The following is a 19,585-nucleotide window of genomic DNA, read 5'->3' on the forward strand; positions in this document are numbered from 1 at the left end:
TACAAAGGTAAGGAGCTAGGTTATGAAGAAAAGCTTTGAATGTCAAACAAAGGATTTTGTATTTGATCTTGGAGCTGACATGGATTTTATTAAGTAGAGGATGTGATGTGGTCTGACATACTGCAGGAAAATTATTCTGGCAACTGAATGGAGGATGAAGAGGGGAGATGGTTGAGGCAGGCAGACCCACCTGCAAAATATTTCAGTAATCCAAGCATATGATGATGACAGCCTACACCAACGTGGTGGCAATATCAAAGCAGAGAAGGGAGAGTATTTGAAAGATGGTACAAAGGAGAAATCGATAGACCTTAGCAACAGCCTACACATAGGAGATAAGAACAAGGAACTAAAGAGATCACTGAAGTTGCAAACCTGGAAGACTAGGAACATAATGGTGCCCTTGGCAGAAACAATGAAGTTTGGGGTGGGAGGTTAGTGGGAAAGATAAGTTCAGTTTAACACATGCTGAATTTAAAATGTCTTCTGGACACCTAGTTTGAGATATCTGAAAAGAACTGGAGATGTGAAACCGGAAATCAGCAGAGGATTTAGAACAAGATACATAGATCTGAGAACCATCAGCATAGAAATGATAACTAAATCCATGATAGCTGATGAGTGAAGCAGTATGAAGGGAGAAGAAAAGAGGGCCCAGGACCAAATCCTGTGGGACATCTATGGTTACAGGTTGTAATCCGGATGAGGATACAGCAAAGAAGACTGAAAAGGAGCAGTCTGACAGGTAGGAGAAGGACCAGGAGACAGTAGTATCCCAAAAATCTATACAGAAGAGAGTTCAAGGACAAAAAAGTGATCAACATCATCAAAGGCAGTAGAGAGGTCAAGCAGAATGAGGGCTGAGAGAGGAACTAAATTTGGCAATTAAGGGATCAATAGGACCTTTGGAGAAAACCACTTTGGTGCAATCATGATGTCAGAAGTCAGATTCTCAGGGGTTAAAAAAGAGAGTAGAGGAGAGAAAGTAGAGGCACTCATTACAAACAGACTTCTGAAGTTTACCCACAAAGAACACAAAAGATATGCTGGGGATGAAATGGTCGAGGGTTTTGTGAGGATGGGGGAGATATGAGCTTATTTGTAAAGAATGAGTCAGTAGAAAAGGTGAGACTGAAAATAAGTGAGAGAGTGGGGATGACAAAAGGTAGAATCTCTTGGAGGACATGGGATGCAATGGGATTGCTTGTGTGTGTAGGTAGAAGGGCTTATCTTAGTAAGGGGTAGGGCCATCTCTGCATGTGTGGAACGAGGGTGAAGGAAGAGAAAGCTGCGGAAGAAAGGAGAAGAAAGAGCTCACAGTGTATGGTCTCAATATTTTCTATAAAATGTGAGGCAAGATTCTCAGTTGAGAAAGTGTAGGGAGGAAGAGCCATAGGAGGTTTGAGGAGCGATGAAAAGATTTGTGAGAGCCATTGGAGAATGGGATAGCAAGTTAATAAGGGAGGTGTGGGAGCACTGCCTAGGAGCTGTGAGGACTCTTAAGTTAAGATTATGTAACATAAATTTGTAGTGGACCCAAGCAAAATGGTGTCATGATGTTCTCTACCTTTGTTCAAAATATTTGTAGGAGCAAAGACAGCAACAGAACTATCCAAGTTGAATCATGGGTTGGAGTAACCCAAGGCTGAGACTTGGCAGGGTGCTATCACTGATATAATAAAGGAAATAGGGATTCAAGAGGATAGCGTAGAGTTGAACTCATTGACCAAAAGTCAAGATGGGGAAAAGAGGAGAAAGCAGTTAGTACATGGGGTGATGACCTAGGAGAGGACTGAAGGGTTGAGGAATTAAAGGTCACAGTACAGCTGAAGGGTAGGGTTTGGTAAGGGAAGGCAGAAGAAGAGGTGGAAAACCAATAGATTATGGTCAGATAAGATTTTGGAATTCCTGAACATGGAGGTGGTACATTTGTGGATATCACCATCTTCATGTGTGGCTGAGGTAGGGTAAATAGGTCATGAGAAATCAGTGGGCTGAGGAACTGAGTGATTAAGGTGTTTGTGGGAAGGAGCAAAAGAGAGGGAGAGAGAAAGAGAGACAGGGGGCAGCTAACTGGTGCAGTAGATAGAGCTCCAGCTTTGGAGTCAGGAGGATCTGAATTCAAATCTGACCTCAGACACTTGACACTTACTAGCTGTGTGACCCTAGGCCAGTCACTTAACCCTGACTGCCTCACCAAAAAGCAAAGAGAGAGAAGAGAGACAGAGTTGAAGTCCTCTAGCATGAGGGCAGGAATTATGGAGAGCAAAATTATGAGCCAGGTATTGAACTCACTGAGGAAGGAAGGAAAGGGAGTGAACTGGAGGTCTACAGTCAACAATTACCAGAATTTTGATCAATTGGTATTTATAAATTGCATGAACCTCAAAAGTAGATAAGTTACTGAGGTGGTGGAGGTAGGAAAACCTGGAAGTTGCAATGGAGAGTAAGGATTGTTCCAATTCCCCACTTCAATCAGTGAGCTAAGAAGAATGAGTGAACATGCAGCCAGTACTGGAAAAGGTGGCCAGGGAGGCTGTGTCATCAGGGAGTAATCAGATCTCAGTTATTACAGGTATGGGAGAGGAAAAGATTTAAGATGAGGGCAAGTTTGCTGCCTACGCAAAAGCATTCCAGAGAGTACGGCAGAAGGAATGGGAAGCATTTGGATGGTACTTCAGGGTAAGAAGGTTGTGGGGGATGGGAATAAGGAATTGGATGGGAGGCAGTAGGGAATGGGGTTTGGATGAAGACCTACAGGGATTCATAATCACTGAAACGTACTGGGTGCGACCAGGTATGAGTGAAAAGGCACAAGATCAGACGGGAGGCCTCATTTCACTCTTCCTCTTCCCTCTGAAGGCTGGAGACAGTTCAGCAAAAGATAGAAGTGCTGCTACCTACCAACTTTTCTACTCCTGTTCCTCAGCAAACAGGCACAGTAGGAGAAGGAAGGCCCAGGGTCAGAGGGAAGTTCACTCCTCTTCTCACCTGAGGCTGGAGATCAAGGGAGCACAGTGGGAAGTGGAAGTCTTATGCAGACAGAAGTGCAGGAGGAGATGGAAATCCCATTGGCACAGTTTGCACAGATCAATGAAGTCACACTGGCCCCTTGCTGCCTTCCCTCAGGGATTCATGCAATAGTGCCTGGGCTCTGGACATCCCCTATGCCTGGAGATATTTCCCCTCACCACCCCAGCCCCCAATCTCTGCTTCATAGAATCCCTTACGTCCTTCACAACACAGCTCAAACACAAGTTTCTACATAAAGACTTTCCTGTTCTTCTCCACTGCTAGTGCCCTCCCTCTTTAACTACCTTATGTTTATTTTGCACTTATGCTATTTGTTAAAGCCAAGAGGTTTTACTTGTTTAAACAAGAGGAAACAGAGTCTGACTGCTTAGAGTACTACTCCAATCCTATGTCACAGCTTTGGATTTTTAAAGGGGGAATAGATTAAGTAATAGTCAAACATGTTACAACATTTTCTGTGTTCTGTGTTTACATTCTTGAACTCAATAACTATGTTTTACATTCGAAAACATTTTGTCTCAAAAACACCTTTGTGATTTCACAAGAATTTGCTTGTTCTATCAATTCTGTTAACATTGCTACAAAATGAAGTCAATCTTATTTTTCTTCTTCATCATTATGTTATGTGTCCTTTCTACCTCACAGAGTGGTTGTGAGGATCAAATAAAAAGGTGGATATGAAAGCACTTTGTCAACCATAAAACACTATAAAAACAAACTTTATTACTATAGTTATGCTCTGTTAGAGAATGATACGAACATGTTATCTCCTTGAACAAACTATATGTTCCTTGTGAACAGGGATTATTTAATTTCTTTATTTCTATTCCCAAATCTAACATAGTGCCTGGCACATAGGAGGACAGGGGACATGGGTACTGTACTGAACCTATGATTTCACTGGTATAGGGAAATACAATGGGGTAAGCAATCCCTATAACTATAGATCAGCACATTTTCTTCAACTTATACTCAGAAGAGATTAAGAGCATAGTAGGCAAAAGGAAGCATTCAATAAATGCTTGTCAATTGATTTCACTAAAATTTATATAGATACGTGTATGAGTGTGTATGTATGAAAGGATATAATAAAGTATAAAAATTCAAAACACTTCAAGCAGCAGATACATTTAGACTTGCCATCCCCTTCCCCAGTCAACTTAAAATTTTATCTAGTTTAGGCACATTTACCTTGAGAAAAGACAAACATTCAAATCATATACACCTTTACTCATCACAAAACCTCTTAACAGGTAGTGAAGAAATTTCACACCTTAATATTCACCATTTTTTTAGAGAGACTGGGGGGTGGGGCAGGGAGAGAATAATTTCTCACCAAGAAAAGCAGAGAAACATCGAAGCCTCATCACAAGGCTGCTACTCATATAACTAGGCCAAAATAAGTGTGCTGTGCTTTCCTACCAGGACAGTTTTGTGCTACTCCTCACTGGTACACACAAGCCCAGTTGCAACAGTAGCTCTTACTGTAGGACTTTTCTGCTACAGGCCCTGGATGGTTTCAGTCAATTTTTGAGGCTTTCCAAGAATTCCAGGAAGGATTTTTTTTTAATTACACCATGAACTAGAGTAGAAGAGAAGTAATATAGTTTTCTGGACTATAGAATTTACAGTGAAGTCTTGGGCTTAAATCCTGCCTTAGCTACCATCTACCACAGTAGAACTAGGACGGTTGTGATGCGAGTAGAGAAAAGGAGACAGATGTAAAAAATATTTTGGAGGCAGAACTGGTAAGCCTTGGCAAATGACTTCTTATACTGGATGAAGTAGAGGAAAGAGTTAAGGATGACTTTGAGTTTGCAAATCTCTTTAACTGAAAGAATGGTAGTGTCCTTGAAAAAGAAAATGGAGAATACTAGCGGTACTGCTGGGTCAAGAGGCATAGCAAATTATACCTAAGAGATTTGAAGTTTCATGTGTAATCATTTTTTCTACCCTACTATGTTATGGAAATGCTTGTTTTATTTCATAAGGTCAAAATAAAATAAATAAATAAGTTCAAAATAAAATAAATTTCAAAATAAATAGAAACTACCCTTCCCCCCCAAAAAAAGAAAAAAATGGGGAAGTCAGAAGCAGATGTGCATTTAGATAATGAATACAGTTTTGTATATGTAGAGCTTGATATGTCTATGGTACATTTGGCAGCTAAGCAGTATGATGGATAAAATATTGGGCTCAGACTCAGGAAGACTAGAATTTAAGCAAGTCTCTTCACCACTCTGAATTTTAGTCTCTTGATCTGCAAAACTGGAAAGCTACCACCTACTCTGACTACTTCGGAGGGTTATAGGGGGGACCAAATGAGATAACACATGTGAAGATACTTTGTGAGCTATAAAAGCCTGCTATGGTATTATTACAAGAAAAAAAAAGCATAGTACCCATATTTGTTCTGAAATAAACATTGTTAATATATTTCAACCTAAACCTAGGAATATCATTTGCCCCATGGCTTGCCCATTTATAACAATGTTTCATAAAACTGACTAAATCCTGTAACATTGTTTTGCCTAATATTGTGTTTTAAAAGAGCAAATTACTGATGTTAAAAGATGTTACTTTAACAATTTTTAAATTTACTTCATGCTTCTGCATGATAGTAGTTATTCTTATATCTCTAAGTTATAACTCAGAAATGCTACTATTTCTGCTATGCTTGACAGCTGACATTTGAGAAGTTAATTAGATGTCAACAATGATTATGACATTCAGTGCTCTACTGAATAAGAGATCAGATGGTCTATACGGGACTCTTCCAACTCTAAAGTTCTATGACTCTATTTATTTGGTAAATAAATTTGAATACAAATAGCATCCTGACTTCAGAAAGGTAATACCATATAGTGAACAGAATGCTGAACTTTGAGTCATGAAGACTTGGATTCAAATCTTTACTCTAATACTTAACTAAACCATTAACAAGCCATTAAGTTAACCTTGCAGAATTTCAGTTTCTTCCTCTCTAAAATGGGAAAAGTAACATCAGTAGTGCCTATTTTGGAAGACAGTTATGAAACTGAAGTGAATGTATTTAAACAACTCTGTAAAGTTGAAAGGCTTCTATGCCAGTTATCATCATTACCGTATTACATTTCTCCCAAGATTCATTAGCATTTCAGCATGACAGATTATCTTCAAATATACTTAATCATCTAGTTATGCATCCAGGGCATTCTTTTTGGGGGGGGTGGGGGAGGCAATCAGGTTTAAGTGACTTGCCCAGGGTCACACAGCTAATAAGTGTCAAGTGTCTGAGGCCAAATTTGAACTCAGGTCCTCCTGACTCCAAGGCTGGAGCTCTATCCACTGCACCACCTTCCTGCCTATCCAGGGCATTCTTGCAAATAAGTCAACAAGTATTTATTAAGCAGTTATTATGTGCCAGGCACTGTGCTAAGCACTGAGAATAGAAACAAAGGCAAAAAATATAGTCCCTACATTCATGGAGCTCATTGTCTAATGAGGGAGAGAACATGCAAACAACCATGTACCAACAAGAAAAATACAAGGTCAACTGGAGAAAATCAACAGAGGGAAGACACTAGTTTTAAGGGGATCAGGAAAGGGCACTAGAAGAAAACAGGCACACAGTAGCAAGAGATGCTATATACAATGGACCAAATATTTAGCATCTCAGACTGAAAGATGAAAAGAATATAAGTCACCTGTGCTCACTATTTGTTGATTACTTTTTTAAAAGCATTTGATTCAGTAGTATGAAACACCAGCTTCAAGTCTCTCTTCCAACAAAATGTCTTCCACCCATACATCAAAATAACTCAATATTTAACAGCAATATATGGTAGCCATATCATTGTTCAACAACCCTTAGATCATAAACATTAAGCAAGGCATCAAAGAGAAGATCTGACATAGATTATCACAGAAAAAATTTTTAACTGTATATCAATATATTGAAGAACAGAGAAAAAATGATTTTTAAAAATAGCAACCTGGAATTATTTTACCTGGGTATATATGCTAAATATGTGGCTTTGTACTTCATCCATTGAATCTAATCCATAAGCAACTGTTCCAAGGTGAAGTCGTTTAAAGACCATCTCATTCTGGGTAAGAGTCCCTGTAACATTAAATTTAAAAAGTTTTGTACAAACAAAACCAATGCAGTCAAGATGAAAAGGAAAGCAGAAAACTAGAAAAAAATATTACAGCAAATTTCTCTGATAAAGGCTTCGTTCCCAAACATACAAAGTCAAATTTATAAGAATGGCCAAAGGATACGAACAGGCAGTTTTCAGCTGAAGAAACCAAAGCTATCTATAATCATATACAAAAATGCTCTAAAACACTACTGATCACAGAAATGCAAATTAAAACAACTCTGAGGTACCACCTCACACCTATCAGATTGGCTAATACGCCAGAAAAGGAAAATGACAAATGTGGGAGTGGATGTGGGAAAATTGGGACACTAATGCACTGTTGGTGGAGTTGTGCACTGATCCAATCATTCTGGAGAGCAATTTGGAACTATGCCCAAAGGGCTATACATAAAATTGTTCATACCCTTTGCACCAGCAATAGCACTACTAGGTCTGTATCTTAAAGAGATTTAAAAAAGAAAGAAAGAAAGAAAAAAGTAAAGAAAAAGAAAAGGACCTGTATGTATAAAAATGTTTATAGCAGCTCTTTTTGTGGTGGCAAAGAATTAGAAATTGAGGAGTTGTTCATCAATTGAGGAATGATCGAACAATCTGTGGTATATAATTGTGATGAAATATAAATGTGCTATAAGAAATGATAAGCAGGATGCTTTCAAAAAAACCTGGAAAGACTTACGTGAACTGATACAAAGTGAAGTGAGCAGAACCAAGAAAACATTACATACAGTAACAGTAATATTGTTTAATGATCAACTACAAATGACTTAGCTATTCTCAGAAAGACAAAAGATCCAAGACAATTCTGAAGTATTTATAATGAAAAAATGCTATCCATCTCCAGAGAAAGAATTGGTAGATTGTGAACACAGATCAAAACACATTAATTTTCTTTTTCTTTATTTTTTCACGGTTTTTTTGTCTGTGTTTCTTTTACAACACGACTAATATGGAAACATGTCTTGCAAAACAACACATGTATATATAACCTACATCAAATACACTGCCTTCTCAATGAGAGGGGAGGGGAAGGGGGAAAGACTTTGGAATTCAAAATGCTAAAAAACAAATGTTAAAAATTGCTTTTACATGTAACTGGAAAAAATAATTTTTTCCTTTAAAAAAAGGATCCCCTGTAACAAGTATAATTCCTAAAATTAATGACCATGCCCATTTCCAGGAAGAGAACATCCTATCAAAGAAGCAACCTCCCTCTATCCTCCAAAAAATCCAAAGAGGAACACATTTCTCTAATCTTCCAAGAGAAAAAATTCCTATTAATTTCAATTGCACAAAGAACTGGAAAATAAGGGGTGCTCATTATCCGGTGAGTGGCTGAACAAATTATGTTATATAAATGTACAGAAATACTATTGTGCCATAAGAAATGAAACTAAAGATAGTTTCATAAAAAGATAGGAAAACTTTTATAAAGTGATACAGACTAGAGTTAACAGAATCAGAACACTTTATAAAACAACATGTTAAAGAAAAACAACTTTGAAAGGCTTAAGAACCCTGATTAATACAATCACCAACCATGACACCAAAGGCCTGCTGATGAAGCTGGACACTTACTACCTCCTGAAAGAGAAGTGATGAACTCAAAATGAAGAATGAGACATATCTCTTTGTATAGGACTATGTATATTTGTTACAAAGATTTTCTTTTATTTTCCCCAATGGGGAAAAGGTAGTAGCAAAGAGAAGAAAAAAATGTTAGTCAACTGAAAAAACAAATTTTTTAAAAAACTGACCACATGAAGAAAATATTATGCTGAAGCATTCACTGTGCATTTTAGCTACTCCTCTCCAATTAACAGGTTACCTGTTTTGTCTGTAAGTAAATAGGAGATCCGCCCGAGCTGCTCAGGAATTGTGCTGGAACGAACCACGGTGCCAGGAATTTTGGAATCTCTGCGAATCACCCAGCTATATACAATCTTCCCCATGTCTAAGTTGACACGCAAACTGTCCAGAAGGAAAAAAAGAGCAACAGGATTTGAAGGATCTGAGAAACCATTTTCTATGTAAATGATGCACTAGTGAACAATGTTCTTAGATTCACATAGACCCTAAATATTGACGAAATACCAAAATCCAAGAAATCTTTGTTTTCCTTATGCAATCACCATACCTCTCCTCTGCACTAATACAACACTTTCTCCCTCTTCTGTTGCATGTATGCCTCCAAACCGATCTCTGTGTCAGTATGGCTGAGCTCCTTAACTAGACTATGAGTTCTGTGAGGGCAAGGACTGTCTCTGTCCTCTTTTTATTACCTATAGTTTCTAGAATGAGTCCTTGCACGTCAAGGTCACTCAACAAATGCTACTGAGTACAGGAATAGGTTTCTAACTCTGGAGCTATAAAGGACTTCAAAGGTCATCCAATCCTGTCATTCTGCAGCTGTGGAAACTGAGGTCCAAGGAAGTCAAGTAACTTGATCAAAGTGGCTGTACAGGTAGTAAGCATCAGAGATAGAAGGAATAGGCCAATTAAAGGATGAATGAGTTAGTGAAAGGATGAATGACTGTCCCACATATAGTTCTTCTGATCATTTATTTTTCCAGATAAAAATTTAAGTGCTTTATGTATGTAGAGCTCTGCCTTAGACACGCTGGGGAGCCATAATCTCTCAGGCCTCATTTTCTTCACCTGTAAAATGAAGCTACAGGGGAGGGGAGGGGGGTGAAGGTAAAAACAAGATATCTCTGAGGCTTCTTGTCACTCTAAATCCTATGATTCTAGAAATCAGAGTCTACTGTAAAAGGGGATGCAAACATGTAGGTAAGAAAACAAAGTCTAACTATAAAGAGGCAGCATGTAGCATTTATTATAGAAAGAAGACTGAATTTGGACTTTGAAGAAGTGGGTTTGAACTCATCTCTGCCAATTATCTGCTATATGAGCCTGTGCATGTTACAATCTGTTCTCTGTCTCCACATCTTCATCTAGAAAATGAGGGGCTTAGACCATCTAATTGCTAAAGAGACTTCTAACTCTATGATTCCATAATTCCTTCTCTTTAAGCGTGGTGAAGTGAAAGGGGTGAAGTAATTAAAGTCAGAAGATGCGGGTTTGAGTCCTGGCCCTGTCACTTACTCGTTGTGTGACTAAAAGTAAGATATTTCCCCTCTCTGGACCTCAGTCTTCTCATCTGTAAAATGAGAAAAGGAACCCACTATCTACCTCACCAGGTTGTGTGGAAAGCACACATAAATCATCTAACACGGTAAGTTAAGCTTTTATTATCACATGAAATAACTAAAGAAAATATAGGCAATATATAATCAAGAAAGAGAATTTACATTAAAGCTTGTTGTTGTATAGTCATGTTTGAATTTACATGACTCTATGAACCACACCATCCATGGGGTTTTCTTGACAAAGATACTGGCGTGGTTTGCCGTTTCCTTCTCTAGATCATTTCACAGATGAGGAAACTGAGGCAAACAGGGTTGAGTGACTTGCCAGGGTCACATAACTAGTAAGTGTCTGAGGCCATATTTTAACTCAGGTCTCCCTGACTCCAGGCCCGGTGCTCTATCCACTGAGCCACCTAGTTGCCTCTTAAAGCTTCTATGGACTATAAAAACTAAAAGATTCTATTAATAAGCATTTATTGAGTGCCCTGTAAATGACTAGCCCCATGTTAGATGTTTAAAGATCATGTGGTCTTTGCAAAGGTGAGGAGGGACTATAGGTGCAGAATATTGTATATATGGTAAAATAATTGATACATTGGGAGGTTTTGCTGATACGCTTTTTTGTCTCCCTTTTTTATCCTTTGTTACAAAGGACACCTCACTTAGTATAGCCAGTCAGTCAATAAGCAGTTACTGACTGAATAACTAAGGTATAGGAGAAGGGAAGCATATATCCAGAAGTGACAATGATGTAAAAAAAATTTTAAAAGATACCAAGACTTTAAAAGTGGGAAGGAAAAGATTATTTTGATGTAGAGTTAGAGAAGATTTTGTGGGGAAAAATGGGGTCTCCAAACCTAGGGAACAAAAGCACCATTCAATCTTTGTTATTAGGACAATTAAAAGCTCACAATTCCATAGCACGTTAAAGTTCAACAGTTTCTGAATAACCCTATCCAGTAGGTAACTCAAGTGTTACTCTGCCCATTTTATAGAACATAAAACTGAGACTTAGACCTTAACTGACTTGCTCATTGTTACAGAGCAGGACTCTAACTCAGGCATCCTTCCTCTCATTCTAGCACTATTTCTACTGCACCACTGATCTATCCTACAGAAGAGTCTGCCCCCTTTTCATGTTCAAAAAGGTCAATTAGGCATGATCTTGGAATAAGAAATTGTATTAAAGAAGGTCGATATACACTTAAATGACTACAACATGAAAACACAGGCTCTTCAAGACCTTGATAGGTCTTACCTGATAGGAATGATGTTGGAAAACAAGAGAAGGAATCTTATGATCTGCAGGTACCAACGGCCAGCAAAGTGCTGCAAAGCCACCATGACGAGAGATACCACAACCAAAGCTCCAAACAGTATCTTCGTGAGGCAGTTCACTTCTAGGTCAAAAAGTCCAATCTTGAAGAAAATAGGGAAGAAGGAAAGACAGTCTGAGATATTTCACCTGATGCGCATATACCTGGCTAGAAACCAGTTGTCCCACCTGGAGAAATGCATACCTTCAATTCGAGGCCTTCGTCCGTATGGACAGCAATAAGATGAGATAGAGCCAGCATGGTATAGTGGAAAGAGCACTAGATTTGGAGTCAAAGGACCTGAGTTCAACTCATCCCAGCTCCGGTACTTACTACCTGACCTGGAGCAAGTTACTTCCCCCCTCTTTGGTCCTCATTTTCCTCATCTGCAAAATGAGGCAATTGGAATAGGTGTTCTCTAAAATCCCTTCCAGCTCTAAATCCTATGATCTCTGACTCCAAGATAACTGAGTTCTGAATGCTAGAACTCAAAAGCACAAGGTTCAAAGAATCTTCACAAATGGCCCTTTCTCCCCTCTCCCAAACATAAGGAAAAGAGGTTGCCAATGGGACAGCAAGCACAGTGGATAGAGTACTGGCCTTGGAGTGAGAAAACCAGGGTGTAAATTCTGCCCCTGTTACTTGATAAAATCACTGGGTTTACTTTACTGAGCCCTCAATTTACTCTAGAAAAAGAAAAGCTTACATCGGATTGTCTCTTATTTTCCTTCCCACTTTTATACCCTACATATATAAATCAGTTTGGATCGAAGCATCACTTTTCTTCACCATGAAGTCCCTTCTTCACATGTTAAAAAAAAAAGTGTCCTAATTCAGGCTGACATAATAGCCTTGCAGATTAGATCAGAGAAGTTTATCAACAAGGAAAACAAGGAGCTTGATACACAGATACACACACACATACATACATATATGTATGTATGTGTGTATGTAAGCAGACTGTCACAACCAAAATTAATACTTAAAAGCCTTTACATTCTAAATTATTTATTATTCAATGTTTAAATGGCATTTTCAAACCAGAGATAAGATACAATTATTTCAAAACTCAAACGCTACAGTCACTCCCTATTAGATTGAAAGTTCCTTGAGAGCAAGAACTGTCTTTCTTTTTCTTACATTGTATTCCCAGTGCTTAACACAGTGCCTGGCATATAGTAGGCATTTAATAAATGTTTATTGGATTGGAACCCCAAAAATAAAAAAATAAAGATACAATAAAAAGGAAAAAATTTAACTGCAAGGTCTCAGTTCTACTTGTTTTTAACCAGGCCTGTGATTTCATCTATATAGAGAGCTCAGCATGAAGGACTCTCTATACCAAGGCAGACCAGTACCTTCTGAGCGATTTACGGTCTTAGAGAGTTGCCTAGGGGCACATAGAGATGTAAAATCTTGCCCAGGATGAGATGGCCAGTACCAGTCAGAGGCAGGACTCATACCCAGGCCTTCCTGACTCCAAGTACCCCTCTCTATCCACCACACCATGCTCCCTCTTTATAAAATCCCATATATGAATGATAATTCACCATTAAAAAAAAAAAGGCTACGATGCTCCAAACTTGAATTCAGGAGACCTGGGTTTCTTCTTGACTCAACCAATGACTCAATATGTAATCTCAGTCAAGTCACTCCCCCATTCTGGGCCTCAGCTCTGTAAAATGAAAGAGTTGAGGGGCAGCTAGGTGATGCAGTGGATAGAGCTCCAGCCTCAGAGTCAGGAGGACCTGAGTTCAAATCTGACCTCAGACACTTGACACATTACTTACTAGCTGTGTGACCCTGGGCAAGTCACTTCACCCCGATTGCCTCACCAAAAGAAAAAGAAAAAAAGAAAATGAGAGAGTTGAGCTACATAATTTCTAATTTCCCTTCCCATGCTGAGAGTCTATGATTCTATGAATTCCTTCTCCTAATTCTCCAAGTCTCAGAATCTGACATAACTCTAAACAGCAGCTACCAACCCTACCAAAAATTCATCATCAATAAACGGTCTTGCAATTATTTTCAAATTCTAAGGCCAGAGTACCTAACCTTTGCGTTCTGAATCCCTTTAGCAGTATGGTGAAGTCTATGAATGCTTCTCAGAATAATGTTTTTAAATACATAAAATTAAATACTAGGATTACAAAGGAAACTAATTGTATTGAAATACAATTATCAAAAACTCAAATTAAGAACTTTTCTTCTAAGCTAATTGTCACCCTTCACATAACTATAGAAACCAAGATGACAAACCATATTTGGAAATACTGTACCCTGCCTAGAGCTTTTATTTGCGCATCCCAAACAAGATCAAGCTATCCCACACTAAGCTGCTGTTCCCTGGAGGTTCTGAGCATTCCCTATAACAAATGCAATTTGACTTATGGGCGAAGGATCACAATCTCAGAGCTGGAAAGGACTTTGGAGGCCATCTAATCTAAGGCCCTCATAGTACAGGAGGAAATTGAAGTCAGGATAATTGAGGTGACTTAATTTCAATATTTCAAGGACCAGTCATTTCATTCATGGGGACATTCCCTCCACCAGGGCAGATAGCAAGCAACCCACTAAACTCCTTAGTCATAAGTTGCTATAGAAAAAAAATCAACTGTCAACCAGTGTGATGATAAGCCTCACTTAGCTGGATTGATTCTTGGAAAATGGATACCAAGTCCACCATATCATCCCTACTTGAACCCTTTTTAGACTGGATTACTATTTTTCTCTAAAAGAAGAACTTTATTCATTGCATTTCAATTCACACAGTTTGAAGTTCATGCAATGGCTAAGCCTAGCAAAAAGATTATTTTGTTCCTTGAGGGGAAAATTAGGCATTAGGCAGGGAGAACAAAAAGGAAAAAGAAAAGTTCCAATTTCCCTGAGCCTAGGGATGTCCAAAAGAAGCGGGACAATACCATGCTTGGGAGGGAAGGAAGCTTATCTTATGAGAATGTTTCTGCAGTTTCCAGATGCAGATACTTTGATCAGGACAGTGGCAGGGGAAAATTGACCACCCAGAGACCTATGAGAGTGGGTGTATTCACCACAGGTGGCATGAGCTCCCGGGGAGAATTTATTAAAAGGCTGCCTGGATTATTCCAATATAAATCTCTAAAGATCATAGAGAACAGCATCTTCTGGCATTAAAAACACATACACTCAAGGGAAGCATCAGTATCCCTGAGTGCCCCAACCATGTATTACATCTATCTTCCTATCCTGTCTCTCCTAGCTACAGCTCCAAAAACACCTTCCTAACAATCAACAAGCATTAAGTGCCTGTATGTACCAGGCACAGTGAAAGGCACTGGTGATGCAAATATAATCAATGAAACAATCCCTTTTCTCAAGGGATCTGATAAATTTGATCTGACAACCCTGTGAATATACCCAATCACAGTAAGAAGCCTAACTTACCCCAAGATGCAAAAAATCCCACAAGACCACTATAAGTGCTAATACCTGACATCCATATCTTTGGTAACAACACATACTGAGATAGTACTGTGGTGGTTCCCATTTGTGCTGGCCCCCTCTAACCTACCTTACTTCTTGGGTTGGAAGTATTCATGACACTCCGTAGTTCCCGGCCAGTATAAAGGACCACACCCACGACCGTGCCTAAACACAGAATCATTGAGGAAAAAAAAAAGGACCAAGTGAAATATAAGGAAAGACACTGCTACTCACAAATAAAATAAACTGCTTTGGGGTGGGGGGGTAGCATGGGTTGCAAGAACACTAAAAATGGAGTTAAAAGACCTGGGTTCAAGTCCCAGTTGTGCGGAGGAAAAGTATTTTGTAAATTGCATATGCTATAGAAATGTAAGCTATTAGTATGATACCTAAATTCCAGTTTTCAGTAATCAGAGCTGATGGTAACACAGGTGTAACACAAGTGAGGTTCCAAGAAATTTAGTCTTATTTAGTCTATTTCACATGGTCAGTGACTGAGAATGCAATGAGATCTATTTAAAGTTAATAGCAGATGCTTCAAAATTTCTCTGAGGTATTTCAAACATAGATTAAGTGAGTCATCAAAAGTCTTCAAGAGAATCATCTCAGAATTACTACATTTGTGTTGATGGATACAGTCCCAAGATACTCTTTGGAGAAGACAAACACAATTTGAATCATATTTGGGAAGTCCCACTTTTCTAAAGTTCTCCCCTGAAGCTTCTTCACAGAATGAAGATGATTGTGTGTTCTCAAAGGCATTATCAATGAAGTTTAAGTTTTCTCAGGTCTCACCAAAGCTTGAGAGACTTCAAGTCTAGCAACAGACCATGAATCTATTATCTTAGGAATAGCAACCTAAGTTTGAAGAAGCTCGTAAAAAACACTGGCCAAGAGGGGATGAATTTTTTGGACTCATCAAACTGCCTACTAACATAAAAAAGGGCTGCAACCTATACTGGTGAAAGGGTTGTCCATGCCAGTAAAATCACAGATCTTTTTGTATTAAGTATCTGGAGAACCACTGAAACTATACTAAATGACAATCTGAAACTATATGCCAGTCTCTACTTTTAGAAAACCAAGACTTAGACCTTCAATAGCAATACAAAGGTAAAGTAGTCACTAAATTTTGCTACTGAGACTAGTAGTAACATTCTAATGGTTCAGAAATAGAGAATTAAATCGTGGCACCCAATATTGGACACCCGACAGAGAACTGTATAAAGAAGAGATTCTAGTTGCAGAGACAATTGGAATTGTCCAATCAGTAGACGTGATCAATCTTCCACATGGCTGTGAGGCTATACTTGCTACAGACTCATGCCCAGTTTATCAGTGTCATCTCTGAAGCTCAGTAAATGTTAGCTGCCAAGTTGCTTTAAGGAGGTAATGGAGCACAGCCAGACTAACAGCACAGAAGCAAATGATAGCTGTTGTCTGGTCAGTTGAGATGGCAGTCACATGATTTTTAATTATCTTTCTTTTTAAAAAAATCATTTCACTCTTAAAGGTGAAATGTAAACAAACACCTAACAAAGTCAGTCAGCCTCTTCTTGAAGACCTCCAAGGATGGAAAACCTACTGTCTCCAAAGAAAATCTATTCTACTTTTGGATTAAATCTAATTGTTAGAAATATTTACCTTGCATCAAAAAAAAATTTTTTTAGTCAAAACTTCCATCCACTGTTCCTAGTTCTGCCTTCTGGGACCATGGAGACCAAATCTAATTACGCTGTCACATGAAAGACTTCAAAATAGCTGCAAACAGCTATCGTGTCAGCCCGAAGTCTTCTATTCTGAAGCTAAACATCGACCAGTTCTTTCAGCTGATCCTTATTTGGTATTAACTAAAAGTCTTCCCACATCCTGATCACCCTTCTCCGTCCTTCCTAAAACATGGGACATAGAACTAAACACAACACTCCACACATGATTTGACCAGAACAGAGTTGAACAGAAATAACAACTCTCTATTCCTTGACTCTGCCTCTCAGAGTGCACTGAAGATCAAACTAAGTTTTTTGGCTGCCATATTACACAGATTAAAAGTCCACGGTGACACACAAACCTCGTACTTAGAAACTGACATCCAACCATACTTTCCCACTTTACATAGGTTACATAGGAAATTGATTTTTTGATACCAAATATAAGCCTGAACAGTTATCCATCCCTATTAAATTTCATCTTATTTGATCTGGCCCAAAGTTCTCATTTGTTGATATCTTTTTGGATCCTAACTCTATTCCCCAACATAGATTTAGCTTTGTGTCATTTGGAAATTTGAAAAGCATGCCTCTGTTTAAAAACAGATAAAAAAATATTCAAGCAACCTAACAGTCAACTGAGAATTTTGACTTTGTGCAAATGTATAACTATATAAAGTCCAATTATGTCAAATGACTTACTTTAGCAGTAAAAAATAAAGGTAAAGGAACAATACTTAACACAAAGTTACAAAAAAATTATTGCTAAGTGTTTGTGGTTTCTAGTTTCAAGGGAAAGATAGCACTTTAGAGAGAGCCACAGATTCCTTAAAAGTTTTATTCTCTTCCCTGGTTTTAAACCAACAGGCAGACCAAATCAAATCAATAAACATTTATTAAGCATCTACTGCATGTAGACTTAACTAGTACTTGAGGAACCACTGGATCTATAAACAGCCTACACTCTGCTACAACAGCTGCATTCATACATTCTAATTAGAGATGGAAGAGATATTGGAGGTCATCTTATCCAATCCCATTTTACAGATAAGGTAAATGAGGTCCAGAAAGGTCAAGTTACTTGTCCAAGGGTACCCAAGTAGAAAGTGACAGAGTTATGATTTGAATCCAGGTCCTCTGGGAGAGATGAAGTAAATTCTCTCACAAACATGCAACTACTGTTCAGAATTAGACACAAAAATATGAAGGTTTTTAAACACACACACACACACACACACACACACACACACACCCCTAAGGGATTAAACATGTGTAGAATAAGCCCAAATTCTCAAACTAAAGGATCTGAAATTTTCTTCTAAATTATTTTTAATGTATATATTTCTTTTCCAAATATAATGCACATTTGGAAAGCTCAAATCTTAAATTTAATATTTTATGTGCACTCTACTCAGTATTATCAGCCAGATGGCTAAGTGGAGAAAGCTGAGCATTCTCATCAGCAGATGGCAGGCTATTCCTGCAGCAGCCAGGGCCCCCTTCAGTGGTCCCTGTGGCTACAGCAGATGGTAGAGATGACAGGCTCTGCTGCATTCTGGTCTGAAGGCTAGACCACAGGCTCCAGGACGCTGCTGAAGTGCACTAGTCCACTCCAATTAGCTGAGGTCTGGGCTTCAGAACAATGCTTCCCCAATTAACTGGGACTTGAACTATAATGACAGAACCACAAGAGCCTGAGGACTTCTGGAACAAAATACAAGAAATTTAATCTGTTTTCATACTGAAAAGTTCCCATATACAGTATTTTCAACAAACATATGATTTCATAGTTAATATTTTAGAAAAAAATATTACTAGCATCAAAATTTTCTCAAGAAGACCTATTTATATCATGCCTCCCATAATCAGGGAAGGTTCAGCTGAAAGCAATTAGACTTACTCCTTTAAAGCATAATTATTAAAAAGGGGAGGAAATTTTGGATAATGACCTTCAGCAATCAGAAATGAGTTTTCTTCGTTAAGACCCTCAAAGAAAAACAACTCAAACAAAGTACACACGCATATATAAAAATAAAATTGGGGCAGAAAATCCAAAAGACCTTTTTAGCAACAGAGAATAGATCATGCTATCAACTCATTTTTGTGCATCTCTATGCAACTGAAAAGAAACCAAGCCTCTTAAAATGCATTTTTTTTTGCTTTTAGGCAATTGGGGTTAAGTGACTTGCCCAGGGTCACACAGCTAGTAAGTGTCAAGTGTTTGATCTGAGGCCAGATGTGAACTCAGGTCTTCCTGACTTCAGGGCCGGTGCTCTATCCACTGTGCCACCTAGCTGCCCCTTAAAATGCATAATTTATGATCAATTATTTACTTATCACCAGTCTTCTTATTCACTATATTTGACTAGCTGAATATGATATTAAAAAGGGGGCAGGACAGTAACACTGGAAAGCATTGGAGGTAAAGTCAGAGGATCCGGGCTGAAGTCCTGTCTCTGCTATCTGCTGCTCCTGTCACCCTGGCTAAGGCATTTTCCTTTTCTGAGTCTCAGCTTCTTCCATTGTAAAGGGAAGGGGTTGTGCTCAGTGATCTCTCCAATCTCTTTCAATTTTCGATCCTATGAATATTCTCTCAACACTTAGTTATAATGAGTATCCCTGACTACATTCTTTGTGTCTAAGAATTACACAAGAATATACCATCTGACCTAGCTGGTCTGTTGGTAGGTTTTGTTGAACTTCTTGTCTCAATTCTAGGAATTTTCACTGGCCATCTCCCAAGCATGGAATACTCTCCTTCCCCATCTCCACTT

The 19,585-nt window shown here is 38.6% G+C and overlaps 1 protein-coding gene across 1 annotated transcript in view; it reads right to left on the reverse strand.

Annotated features, from left to right (window-relative positions):
- Positions 1-19,585, reverse strand: part of ATP9A (ATPase phospholipid transporting 9A) — a 165,092-nt gene that overhangs the window by 69,518 nt on the left and 75,989 nt on the right. The window contains exons 10-13 of the mRNA XM_020984234.2: positions 15,191-15,267; positions 11,583-11,743; positions 9,004-9,146; positions 7,023-7,135 (exon numbers count right to left, since the gene is read on the reverse strand). Of these exons, the coding sequence (XP_020839893.1) occupies positions 7,023-7,135; positions 9,004-9,146; positions 11,583-11,743; positions 15,191-15,267 (494 nt within the window). The remainder of the gene's footprint in view (positions 1-7,022; positions 7,136-9,003; positions 9,147-11,582; positions 11,744-15,190; positions 15,268-19,585) is intronic.

The sequence above is a fragment of the Phascolarctos cinereus genome, unplaced genomic scaffold (assembly GCF_003287225.1).
Source record: "Phascolarctos cinereus isolate Bilbo 61053 unplaced genomic scaffold, phaCin_HiC Scaffold_2;HRSCAF=192, whole genome shotgun sequence".
NCBI lineage: Eukaryota > Metazoa > Chordata > Mammalia > Diprotodontia > Phascolarctidae > Phascolarctos > Phascolarctos cinereus.